The 13,571-nt window shown below is 41.8% G+C and overlaps 1 protein-coding gene across 1 annotated transcript; it reads right to left on the bottom strand.

The window, feature by feature from the left end:
* Positions 1-3,029: 3,029 nt before the first annotated feature.
* ube2z (ubiquitin-conjugating enzyme E2Z) lies at positions 3,030-12,721 on the bottom strand. The gene is made up of 7 exons (XM_076266300.1): positions 11,912-12,721; positions 10,823-10,895; positions 10,475-10,662; positions 8,064-8,175; positions 7,488-7,600; positions 7,263-7,353; positions 3,030-5,777 (listed from the first exon to the last, which is right to left on the bottom strand). The coding sequence occupies exons 1-7, from the start codon at positions 12,364-12,366 to the stop codon at positions 5,601-5,603; spliced, it is 1,209 nt and encodes a 402-aa protein (XP_076122415.1). The 5' UTR covers positions 12,367-12,721; the 3' UTR covers positions 3,030-5,600.
* Between the last annotated feature and the right edge of the window lie 850 nt (positions 12,722-13,571).

Below are 13,571 nucleotides of genomic sequence, written 5' to 3' on the forward strand. Positions count from 1 at the left end.
AGTTGTTGGCTCATCATGTCTGTCATGTATACATGAGTCAGTCATACTGTACAACACACACACACACAATTGTGAGGCAATAATTGTGCAGCTTTGAAAGGGATGCAATAAAACCAACAAGCAAAACTCAATCAATGTCAACTACATGCAACATTTTATTGTAAATTAACTTTCCTGTCAATGCTAAGGTGTCATCATAAAGGTGCATTTTAAAAACAATTCCGAACATACTCTGTCAATAGGTCAGGCAACAGTTTGTAGCCTGTCTACTTTTTTTAAATGTATTCGTCTCTTGTCCTTTGCAGTAGTCATTTAGCGCAGCATGCCTATTCATCAGCACAGGCCTGTCGTTTATCAGCCAATCACGGTGGTCACTGCAAGCAAACTTGTGCTTGAGAATGGATGTCAACCATAGGAATGAAGCCTCTCTCTTTTCATTCTTATCAGATTTTTGAAAAGCTTTTCCAGTATGGGCCCACACAAGGTTGTAAAAATTTGTTGTAAAACAGATTTTGTTCTGTCCAAGAAATCTGTGGATTGAATGGGATGACATTATTTCAGTCATAACTAACACTAACACACACACTAACATACACACACACACACACACAGCCTTGGGTGTTGGTAAACACCAACACAAAATCTGATAGGTAGGTTTATTCATGCATAACTTACGGCGATGTCCAGTCCCATGTCAGTAAATGTTTTCATGCAGGCAGTGTGTGGTATATGGATGGGATAATGCCTTGCATGTCTGTCTTTAAGGCTAACAATAACACATCAATTAAAAAGTGTCATAGCCTAGGGTGCCTAGGGTTGTTTTTGGCTTTAATACTGTTTACACAATCACATCGAACCATGGTAATCTGGCCACACGTAGGCCTACCCAAAAGGGCCTATGTTTTTACATTAAAAAAATGTATAGTACGAGAAGGACTAGCTTAGGGTCCCACCTTCTGGCTAAAGTATGTTCCTACACTCTTGCACATGTCTGACTCTGCATTGAATGTTGGCAAGTACATTGCATAAATAAAGTTCAACCATGTCAGCTGATTTGGCACCATCTGTGGGTACCAAACTTTCAGATATGTATAGTGGGATGCAAACCCCCCTGATTTTTTTTTACTGAATAGTTAGAAAAGTAACTGATCTCCAAAAGCCATAGAGTCAAATGTGAAATGAATGCATTACTTTGTTTTGCACCATGCTTAAGTATGGGTACCCTGATAGAGATAAATTCAACCAAGGTCTCAGATCGCAATTGTAAGAAGAGTTAACTGATGATGGTAAAGAAAGAGTTTTAATTGTCTGTTTGCTTGGCTGCCAAGACTGCAAGATGATGTGATTTATGGCCAAAAAGATACTATGATATTATTTTCATATCACCATGAAATATCTTGATATAGTTTTAGATCTCGTATCCCTATCATTATGGAAAAGTAATGTGAATTTCAAAGCTTAATAAATACTCAGGTTAAACAGTGGCAGAAGAAAATTTCATTAGTAGAGAATTCAATTAATTTTTGGAATCAAACATCACTGTCTGTAACAAAGCTGAAGATCAAAAGAGGATATATTTTAAGAACTAATAACACACCTCAAAATCCATACTTCAATACATATAAAAGATTCAGTACTGCTGAAGATTTTGCCACAGACCTCACAGTCCTCTGACCTACACTACGCATCATTAAAATCTGTGGATAGACCTAAAAACAAAACCTGTGCATGCAAAACAATCCCAGAATCTCACAAAACAAGCAGGAAACAATGGTAGAAAAACCTATTGAAAGACTTTGCTGGCAACAAAATGTGTTTACAAGTTGCTTGCCAAATGAGGTACTAACCTTGCAGGCCTCCAAACATTTGCCTCAAACTTTTTTGTTGTTGTTGCTATTTTTAAACTATAAAATATGAAATATTATCACTTATAATGTTAAAGAAATGTGTACTTTTTTCATTTTTGGAAATCAGGTAATATTGTACTTAATTAGCTAGGAGTAACATACATTTTGACCAGGGGCACCCAAATGTTTGCATGCTGTATGTGTTCCTTTAGCATTTTGCTGAATCTTTATTATGTTTCATGCATTAGCCCAAAGCAATATAGACATGTCGTTTCTCCTGGCTGGGTGCCTCAGAGAACCCTCTTTTAAAATATGGCTCCTGCATCCAAAAGACACTCACAAGTCCCTGCTATGTCTGTCTATTTTACTACTATATCATTCCTAATATTTTTTGTTTTATTTCTATTAATCAACCCAGATGTGTGATACATTAAGTATGGTAGATTATAGTACAAAAAACACATTTGAAATATGTGTGACCACCATTTTACACTAAAGCATATCAATCGCTCTGCTTTTCCCAACTATCTTATCTATAGCTCATGGGAATACAGGCCCTCAATGAAATTCTACCTTTTCTGCCAGTGATGTTCTCAATCTGATTGGCTCATATTACTATGTAATGCTCTTAATTCTTGAATAATTTAATTTTCGACATACACAGGAAAGATATTCAATTCCTTGAAATATAGGGGAATATCCCACAATAGTCAATCAACAGCCAAGCCTATTTCACATTACACTGCACAAGATACAACATAAATTATTGGCTTTTGGTAGTTGCAAACGCACCGCATGTGGGACCCCCTGTAAAGGCCTATAAATAATATAAACACATTTACCCATCTACACTTTTTTGGTTCAAATGTCTATTGAAATCTGTTTTAAGTTTTTGCCTAAAACCAGTTAGCTAACACAATAAAAGGCAACATAGTTGGCGATGTCTGGCTGTGAAAGTTATTTTTACATTTTTGTTTTGTTCTGGAACAGAAAACTTAGACTACTTACATAATGCATTGCATTCTTGGATGGCTGTTGTGAACATCAGGCATGTTCATTTATCCTTTCAAAATGAGTTTGCAGATGATGTCAAAACTAGTTGTGTTTGAAAACATACCACAAAAACTCATTTTTGCCCAGTGTTGCTTTAAATAATGTAAATAATGGTATAATAACGGTAACTGGCACCAAGATTGATGTTATTTATTCTTTTTATACATTTGCAATAGATCGATACATTTACTGGTATATTATTTACACAATTAGAGAGTGTGATGACATCACAAACAGGGAACAGGTTAAAGACAATGTGAAGGAGGATTCTCCCGTCTCATCGTCAGTTCTTCCGGAGACAAAATCACTTTTTCACACAGCTTATACAACCAGAAAAGGAACGACGTACAGAGTACAGACTCACTTCACAACAATAAGCCCTGTTGTCCAGAAGTCGTATTGGGGGGAGGGGGGTGCATACAGAGACATCTTCTCACTGGTGGCCGCGTGCATATTGAACCAGGACCGTCTGTTTGACCACTCTGGGAAAGCATGACCTGGGCCCCAGCAAAGCAGCGGTATAGGAGTTTATGTGCATTAATTTTTTGCTTGGTGTCTAGCTGTTGGTCAACAACGTTAACACAACCAGTGGAGAATATCACATCTGACATATAGACCGCTGTACACCAGAAAAACCTACATATTTTGCAATGCGGATAGGACAGGATCCTAAAAAATAGACGACACCACAGCAACTGCTGGCATTTAAAATGAACAAAAACAATTGTCAGTAGCAGGTCCCCATGAATCTTCTGCGAATCACTCAAGCGGAGTTGATTTTAATAAAAAAAAATACACAATGCAGACAAAGGGTTTCTTACAGAATATGCAATCTATGTATCTGTCCACCCTGCAGCCTTCCACCCGTCACATTGCCGGGACTATAACTCAAGAATGAAAACAGCCCAGGTCAGGGTCCTAGGCACTCCAGAATCAGGCGCTACCTGAATAAGGATCACATCAGCGGTCACTAGATGCTTAAACTACAAAATGGACCCTTCAGATGCCAGCAATAATCACAACTGAGAGTTCTTCTCAAAATTGAGATCTTGAGCTCTGGTCAAATAAAATGGCTGCTAGCTGAAAACGAATAAACAATCAAAAAGAACCAACTAGTCTAGTCTACCGCTCAAATCACGAGAGAAGAGGAAGAGTGCATCTGTAATGTGAAATATGGACCAAATGGGAAGGGAGCCTTTCACACCTCACCGCTCTCCCAGATGTCAGCGCTTTGTCTCCACGCGCTCAGCGCATTCAGTTTCCATGACAACCCAATATCGCTTAAGTAATAGTGCTGAAAGGTGCACAGAGAACACAAAAGTCGACACCAAGACAACCAAAATGAAAAAAAAAAAAAACCTCAACAACAGGAAAGAAATTAAAAAAAAGGATACAAATGTAAAAAAAAAAAAGTTTTTGCGGGCTTGTTTTACTTTTACTTTCCTCTTGTCTGGGGTTGCCACTTAGATTTGAGTCCTTGGCGTCAGACAGGGTAATGAAAAAGCCTGAGAGGTTTGTGAGTGTTCTCTGAACTAAAGAAAAAATCTGTCTCCGAGCACATTCCTTTTTACTTCCCTTTAGAGAGTCCCCTCTGAGGGTGGCCACTCAGCCACTGTAAGCCATATTACAACCCCGAATCCATCTGATGTGCTGTGCTGGGGTGGCCCAAAGGCTCTTTGTAGTATGTGGAAATCACAGAGGGGTGACCCTGGATAAGTACTGCACAGCTGAGATCATCAGGCCATACTGAAAAGAAGCTCTGGAGCCAGAGGAGCGGCCATGCTGGTCGCCCTACATTGGCACCGGATGCATTGGTCATCATTTGTTTGCATTAGATGCATCAGTCCAACATCAACACGATCATTTCCAACCTATGCTCTATATATATAGATTATGTACAAGTTTCACGCTTGTGTGAATTTATGCTTTGATTTCTCTTAGATCCATGGATTGCAATTCAGTATGAATTTTCTGATGCAATTATGATTTGGTTCATAATTTTATTCTTCTCAAAGTGGTGTGGCTCAATGAAGAGGAGATATCGGTGTTTATGTACTCAAACATACACACACACACACACTTAAGGAACAAGTAGGGCTGGAGAGATAATGGGTAAATGAAATTAGATGTGTGGTGTGTATGTAATATGGTGTATATGTGGGTCTCTGTGTGTGTGTAAGTGGGTATGTCACTCGAATGTGTGCACATGTGAATCCATACCTTACTACACGTGTGTGCATGTTTTTGTCATATGCATGTTTTGTATCTGAGTCATATGCGTGTTTGTGAGTATTTGAGGGGGAGATAGGGGATATTTGGAGGTTACCTCCATCTTTAACCAGAGAAAGTCGAGTTGCCACAGTTACAGACCACATACTCGGACATCCACTCCCCCGTCAAAACCTGCCCCTGATTGGTTGCTGGCTTTCCAAGAGGCCAATAGAAGAATGAAAGAAAAGGCTGGTCACTGGCTATGGTGAGGACAGGAGCCAAATTTGAAGACTTATCGCTAGGAGTCTTTTTTTGCATCTCACTTGTGCGCCTCGACCAACTACAACCCGAAAAGCCCAAATCTCTGGTTCTGCCCTTCGCCTGCACAGAAGCGTCCAGACAAGAAAACGAAAGTCAAAAGGCAGCGCAGAAGATGACGACTACTGCGCGACCCCTTCCACCCCGCCGCCAGCCCGCTTTGCGGCCCGCTTACGGCTGGGAGCTGCCCTGGCTGTCCGGGTCAGTGCCGGAGGAGCTGGTGTCCGAGTCGGAGTCGCCGTCGTTCTCCTCCGACAGACACTTCTCCCGCAGCCGCCTGTGGGTGGCGCTGAGGCGGGCCAGCAGGCCCTGGTAGTCAAAACGGCCTCGCTTCTCCCCAAAAGGGTCCTGCGAGAGAGAGAGAGAGAGAGAGAGAGAGAGAGAGAGAGAGAGAGAGAGAGAGAGAGAGAGAGAGAGAGAGAGAGGGGGGGGGGTTAGAGAGAGAGAGAGAGATTGTGGAAGGTAGGGAAAAGAGAAGTATGTGGCAAGGCAGAGACATTGAGAGAGAGAGAAAGAGGGGGAGAAATACATATAGGGAGATTTAAAAAGAAAGCAAGCAAGAAGAGGGGGAGATGCAGACAGATATTTGAAGAATGTTAACATACTGTATGTAAAGACATTGCACAACATGCTTATTTTAAATGGATGCACACTCAAACACACATAACCATATCCAAAGAAATAGCACCAACATGCAAGCATGAGGAATGTTTTTTCACAGTGTGTACTCACATACACAAACGAGACCCAAGTTCACACAAATACTCACACAGACATGATAAATTACAGACAAGGTTAATTATATAGCTGTTGAATGACTAACAAGATAGATCTGCTTGTAGGCACACACACATATACATACGCAAACATGGGCTGGCTGACACACACACACACACACACACACACAACAACTAAGGGAGAGATACAATGGCCCTCATTTACAGTATTGGTCGTGCGTATGACATAAAACAGGCGTAGGACAGGCGTACGCTCATTTCCACGCAAAGCAGGGCATTTATAAATTTGAACATGAGCAGTGGTTACGCTCGAATCTCACGTCAAGTCTCAACTTGTGTACGTGTACGTTTTTGATGCGGCATAGCATGGGGCAGCAGTAAATCGACGGAGGACTGGGAAGTTGAGAGTTGAATTCATGGAATATCTTGGACCTAAGACTTTTCCCTGCACATTTGCAGCCTACTTGCCGTAATGTAGCCTGTTATGTTGACACATTTGATGGCTTAGGATAGCCATAGGCTATGTGGAGAGAATAATTTCTCTTTGGAAAACAGTCATAAACTATTTTTTATTATTATTGGCAAATGGCTGTGTTGTATGGTTTTGTAATGAATGTATTTGTAGTATGAGGTGTTCTCTCTGCGAAAATAAAGTCTGTTGCACTTAAATCGCTATTGTTTCCCAGCTTTCTTGATGACACTTTTCTAGCTGTCAAAATGAACAAGATTCAGCTGGACTTGCAACGTCACTGTGGCTATCTTGAGGTCACAAACGTTTGTCTTTTGGACGTATAGTGCACCTCCATGTCGTAAATTCTAGGGGCGAGGCCTTTAAAACGAGCATATAGGGTGTGATTTAAATTACGCTTGTTTCCAGCCGCCACATTCATCAACACACGTTTATTCTTACCCTGGAAATGGAGTGATACGAAAGTTTCATGAATCACACGTGAGCCCCGTCGTAAGATGATTTCTGCCCTCGGATCTACACTGGTTTCTACGCTCAGTTGATAAATGAGGGCCAATGTGATCCTGATGCAGATGTAAAACTGTTCACGCAGTCATATGAAAGATCCACTCTGCTTCTGAATGTTACCTGCATGTTCTGTCCTTGCAGGTGTAAGCGGTCTTTGCAGACGCCCTCGTAGAAGTCGTAATACTCCAGGAAAGACTTCTCCATCACACTCCTACACACAGAAGAGAGAGAGACTTCTTAAGCTTAACTCATGGCAGATAAACTGATTAGCAATAGGGACTTTTATCGGAGTAGATGCATAGAAAACTATAGGTTTCCATTCAGATTCCTGGGTGGGTCACTCACCACAGAGCCTCCGGGCAAGGCACTTTCCCCTCGAGCATGTCGCAAACGGCCACCCGCATGGTCTCATGGCGGATGCACTCGTTGTAGTTTTTGCTGTCGCCTGGGTGACGTTCCTGGAGGGCAGACGACAGGCACCGCAGCATGGGCAGAGGAGAAAGAGAAGACAGGTAAGGCATATGCACTTAGTCTTCAGCAGATGGCTTTCATCAGAAAGGCATGAGAGCCCAGTGAGGAATAGGTGTCTGACACACACACACACACACACACACACAGCAAAGAAAAGCTAATGAGAGCCAAACCTCAGAGGAATAGATGCATTAAGAGACAAAAAATAATAATATTTCTGGTTGTCCGCTGTACACAGGGTCTGGGACATTAGAGGCCATACCTTCAGTTATGCTAGCAGTTAGTTCATTCTTTGAATATGACAAGCCAGTTGTGTACATCTGACCTTTTCAAGATAGGGGTTTGTAGAGGTGTATGTGTTTACCGTTTACCTGCATGTGTGCATGTGATGAGAGAGAAAGAAAGAAAGACAAAAAGAGAGATAGTGTGTGTGTGTGAATGTGTGTTTACCTGCTCAAAGCCAGGCTCATTGTGATAGGGGTTCTCAGTCATCAGGGACTGGATGGAGATGAGCACAGAGGAGATGCTCTGAGCGGGGCTCCAAGCAGGCCCAGTCCAGGTGCTACAGGAACACACACACACACACACACACACACACACACACACACACACACACACACACACACACACACACACACACACACACACACACACACACACACACACACACACACACACACACACACACACACACACACACACACACACACACACACACACACACACACACACACAAAAAGGTCAGTCAGCTGAGTCAACAACTATGCCTCCACAAATCACAGCGCACCACTCAATATCTGACATCATGCGCCCTGGCAACTGTTCCCGTGGGTACCCCTTCCAGCTGGAGGGATGACACTGGCACTAGCCATCAAGCTCAAATCAATCTGCCAAAGGTGAGCAGATGCCATGTAGCCGGGTTTTAGGCCTGACGGCTGGGCTGCATTTTGGTGTTTTCATTTGTTATTTTCATACGTTTCCCTTCTGTTCTAAACTGAATGGGTAAAACAAGGCAATAATGTAACACCAAGGACTAAGGAGCCATTTCTCTGGGAGCCCACAAATAATCTGTGTATCCCACAGTTGTGTATCCCATAACTTGCTTTGAATAATCAGCATTCTGCGTTTGGATAAGATATCTCTCTTATGGAGACTAAATGAAAAAATGACTAACTGCTAACCTAAGTTAGCAGTCATATGGAAAGAGTAGTGCTGACAGTTTCATCACATTAGTTATTATGTGTTTTCATTGAGACACTTATGTCGATGAAAAGCTTGAGTTATAGACTTTACTTTTTATTTATTTATTTATTTTATTTTTTTAAATGAATGTACAAGCTACATCCATCTTCATTCCACTCATAACAAGGCACTTCTCAAACTCAAGGAAGGTCCCTTCAAGGCTGCTTTGAAAAGGAAGTTACGTCATCGAATCTCGCAGAAGCATCATTCCAGTATCAAGCATCCATTAAATTCTACCAAGGACGAAGTCCTTCATTTTACAGAATGTTCGAGGATGCATGTGTGTAGCCTCTGCATGCTTGGAACACCCACAATCCTGTGCGCACATTTGATATAAATGATGAGTAAAGAAATCAGAAAATGTTCAAACGTAAGAAGCTGGAATCAGAGAATCTGATGTTTTCTTCAAAAATGACTTAAACAAATTAATCGATTATCAAAATACTTGGCAATTAATTTAATAGTTACAACTATGCAATGTTTCCTTCTTTACTTTAAGGATCTGGACTTAACCCTAGCCCAAAGAATCTATGTCCGTTGTACGTATTTATCTTATAGCAAATTAGACTTGCTTCTAATCCCTTTTTAACATGCACCAGGAACAGGCTGGTGTACATTTTCATTCAAACGACCGACTAATGATATTCAGGCCTCTTCCAAGCTTTGGTATTAAATATAAAAGCTACACAGATCTTAAAAGTCGGGTCTGTGAGACATTCACTGCAGAGGAAAACATGGCCTCCGTTTATAAGAAACTGCTGTCAAGCGGTTGGAGTCTTTCATTTTCCCCACTTCATTTTCACACCTTTTCTGCTGTTGCGCTTTTAGATAAAGTATGTTTCTATTTCAGAACCATGAATGTATCGCAGGTGCTCCTTCACAGCAACTATTAAGCAGCTATCTGATTGGCTGTAATTATGCAGATCAGCTAATCAGAGCGAAGCATGTCAAGAACATCAGTGAAAAACAAAGCTTTTAGTAGATTTTGCCATCCTACTCTTTACCCTATGTGGTATGTAAATGCTAAACTAAAGATATCCACCCTCTACTGAATTTGTTCCAAATTGAAATCACATAATGTAATATTAAAAAATTATGTTTAAGATGCGGATAGTAGGACTTTTACTGGTATGTGAAGTATAGTACCCAGATCATTATTAGTAGAGATTGTGTTTATGGGTCCTCTTATATGACTTTATTCAGACTGATTGAGACAAAATAATCAAGTCCTATGCCCTGACTTCCTCACTCTGTCCATCATGTTGACATTGCTCAATGAACTTCAAAGCTAGAGCCAGAAATGGTACCCTGCACTCTGGAGTCATGTCACGTTAATGCCACTGAAAAGAGGGAGAGCAAAAAAAAATGCATGGAGAACGAATCGATTGTGGGAAACCATTCGGCTTTGATTACATGGTGTATCTAATCTTAGGGACTAGGGACCTTGGCTTTTATGTATCCCTCTCCATTTATCAAAGTAAGGGAGGGAACAGGCCATTCTACAGTGCAACACTTCAGCAACACTATAAATCCATACCACAAAATTCACATAGGAATCTTAATATCATAAAATGATTGACAATGACTAGATAGATTGATCTCTTCAATGCTGGACTTACCCAAGGATGCTGAGGCAGACTTTGCCGTTGCGGTAGAAGTTTGGGTTAAAGCGCACAGTGTTGTGACCTGTGGTGATGAGCTTGACCCGGGGAGGGTGGATGGGATAGTCTGGAGGGCAGCGGAACAGGAAGAGGAAGAAGCCTCCTTCGTAGGGCGTGTCGAAAGGCCCAGTGATGAGTGCATGGATCTGAGGGAGGGAGAGGGGGAGGGAGGGAGGGAGGGAGGGACACCGCATTTCATCTCATCATCTAAATGACTTTAGCCATGTATCTTGAGGTGTTCACCGTAGATTTTAATCTGATTAGGATTTATCACCTACGGAACCCTCTGGATTCTTCTAATTGTACCTTTGTCATGTCATGAGGATCGGGCACCACAAACATTCCTGGGGGTGGCTCCTTGTAGATCGACATGATATCTCTGAAATAAAACAAAAAGGTTGAAGTAAATACAAATGAATGATGAAAATATACCTCACGCAATGACAGACATTGAACACAGTAGGAGCTGTTGTGTTGTAACTTCCTAGTTACTTGGTGGCCAAGTCATCAGGAAACAAATTGTTGGCCTAAGTCAATTGATGGCCATTGTTTGCAAAATTACGGTGTCACCAGTCTCGGTATGCAAATTCACACCAAACAAAACGAAGCTGAAGGCCTACAACTCTGTGATGGTCATTTTTCTTTGATTGTTGATGCAGTTTATTTCTTGTGAACGTGAGTCCACAACTTGAGACAATACACTGTACAGCAGCACTGTAAATTGCTACACACAATATCCTTACATTGGCAATAAAAGGTCAGTAACTGGCCTTCCGTAGGTTGCGAAACAGGGTTGGTCTCCTGTATAAAGCCCCAGAGATGTAGATATGTGGTATATGACAGCACATCTCAGTGTTTAACTTGACGTTAATGTTACATCCTTACAGGACAAGCTCCTGCACGGACTGTGATATGTTCCTAATTAGGACATATGGAGCCTTAACTAGATGTACAGATTTATTCTGATTCTGCAACAATCTGACAAGTAAAGTTGCATTACAAACTTTCTGCAGAAATATCTTAAACGTCATACGGAAATGCACTTCATTTTACTCGTGGTAGGTAACATTAGCTACGCGACACGGCGCAAGATTTGTCTGGCCTTGAAAAGGTACACTTGATCCTCGACCTTTTTGAAAACAGTCCGGGCTTTTCAAAAATTATCATGTCACTCAAAATATACAAGCCAAGCTGACTTTCTCTAACGTTATTGCACTAGCGGTTAATATTAGCCATGTTAGCTCAAAGATAACTAGTCACGATGCCATATGCTTGACAAGCTAACGTTAACATTAGCTAAAAGCTTACCGTCACCTCGTTAAGTAGTGCTAAACATTTACGCAGTTGTAGTTACAGCAGTACGCCAAAAGGAATGGCTGTTAACGTTAACGTTACCTTTTTATCCTGAGAATGCACTGTTGCGACGCCTTCTCGTTGTCCCAGTCTGTGCTGAGAGTAGGGTCCCAAGATGTGGCGTGAATTTGCGACAACAGGCCCGCTCCAGCCAGATTTGGGGCACCAGTGACCCCGAGCCCGATGCTCGGAGGGAGAGTGGGAGCCACGGAAAAGGGAGAAGAGACGGCGGAGTTGATCGCTGTACTCAAAACATCCACACTGCTACCATACGCACTGTCAACAGGGCTGATCGAATCTGCTATACCGGGAGCCATAACAGCTAGGCCGGTCTCTGCGGCCGCCGCGGGAGGCGGCGAGGCTGGGTTAGCACTACTCGTCGAGTGCCCCGGCAGGGAATTACCCAAACTCGGTAACAACTGAGCTCCATTGCCCTGACTTGTCCCTACGGCTGAACCAATGGCACCGTTGGATTGCTCCCCAACACTATCCGCCATTGTTGTAAAACGTCAACTTGATAACAACGCAATCTATCTTGATATGTCGTTCCGGGACTTTACTTTCCAGTTTGTCCTTCTACTGTCGGTTAGCGAGGAAATGAAGTCAGCCGAGGAGAAATGATTCCTACCTACGGCATACTCCTTTCGATTTCACCCCTTAAACTAGGTGATCTTCTTCTCCGAACGACAGGCGTTTTTTGAATAAAATACTATTGTGTTGTCGACCTTCCTAACAGCGGATTTGACAGTGCACATCAAACATACGCAATGAGTTCCCACACCTTTACCAGTAGTCTACCTCTACATCGACGTAGGTTGCGGTTTTAGCCTGTTTGTCATAGTGTTTTCCAATTTTTTTGCCACTTCCTCTTCCTGTAACAAAATATACTGCCATCTAGTGTTGACTTTAGCTATGACATTTATTTGGTGACCACATGGAGAATCTGAGCATAGGCTCTTATCTGGTAGTAGTGGAAGTCAACTGTTCAGACAGTGTTTTCTCGAATGCATTTGCATTCACCACCACCACAGTATTAAAGAGTGCATCACTCAAGACTTTGGAATCATTACGAAAATGTCACACCTCTTAGTAAACATTGGGATGCATTGGGTCACTAGCTTATGATCAATTGACTTAGTCAAGGGCTGTAAGCCTACACATGGTGATGGAGTAGTTATGGTAAACGTTTAATAATAGCCTTCCTTAATAAAGATTTCTTTAACTCTGTAAAATTTTCAGAGCTTACTTGCTGGCACCAAATTACCCAATAAGGGGATCACATTTCCTCTATGGTGCTGCTTTAGTGTACACATACCCCAGTGATGAGAAATACTTTTCTGTTTAAGGGACACCTATGAAGTTACATAATCTTCAGTGTCCCACCGGCGGGACGGTTACCCCCCTCCCCCCAATATTCTAAATCAATTGTATGCACCATATTGCTATGTAGCATAGTAATGTTATACACCATTTCAAAGCGTTGACTCTTGGGAATCCAAAATGACATTTTTTCATGTACAATCTGTGCTTTACATTCTCAGATTAATCATCCAAAATGCCCCCCTCCCCCTCTTTTGGTGCTATACCTGACTTCTGGCTGCAGTGTAGCTGCAGCACAATAAGTAGATGCAACATATTGGGTACTGAAATATTCACAAGAATCCATAGAAATTTACTCTTCATGTTGTATTATCCAATATTA

The sequence above is a fragment of the Alosa pseudoharengus genome, unplaced genomic scaffold (assembly GCF_046254945.1).
Source record: "Alosa pseudoharengus isolate Yale_2024_CS ecotype anadromous, Long Island Sound unplaced genomic scaffold, YU_APseudo_1.1 YU_APseudo_1.1_scf_4, whole genome shotgun sequence".
Taxonomy (NCBI): Eukaryota; Metazoa; Chordata; class Actinopteri; order Clupeiformes; family Clupeidae; genus Alosa; species Alosa pseudoharengus.

Bases quoted from the DNA above. Each gene is read 5' to 3' on its own strand.
- ube2z (XM_076266300.1), bottom strand. From the start codon at position 12,366: ATGGCGGATAGTGTTGGGGAGCAATCCAACGGTGCCATTGGTTCAGCC. The intron at 10,663-10,822 runs GTACAATTAGAA...TCCCTCCCTCAG, and splicing joins ATCCTCATGACATGACAAAG to ATCCATGCACTCATCACTGG. The intron at 5,778-7,262 runs GTAACATTCAGA...TCTCTCTCGCAG, and splicing joins TGCAAGGACAGAACATGCAG to GACCCTTTTGGGGAGAAGCG.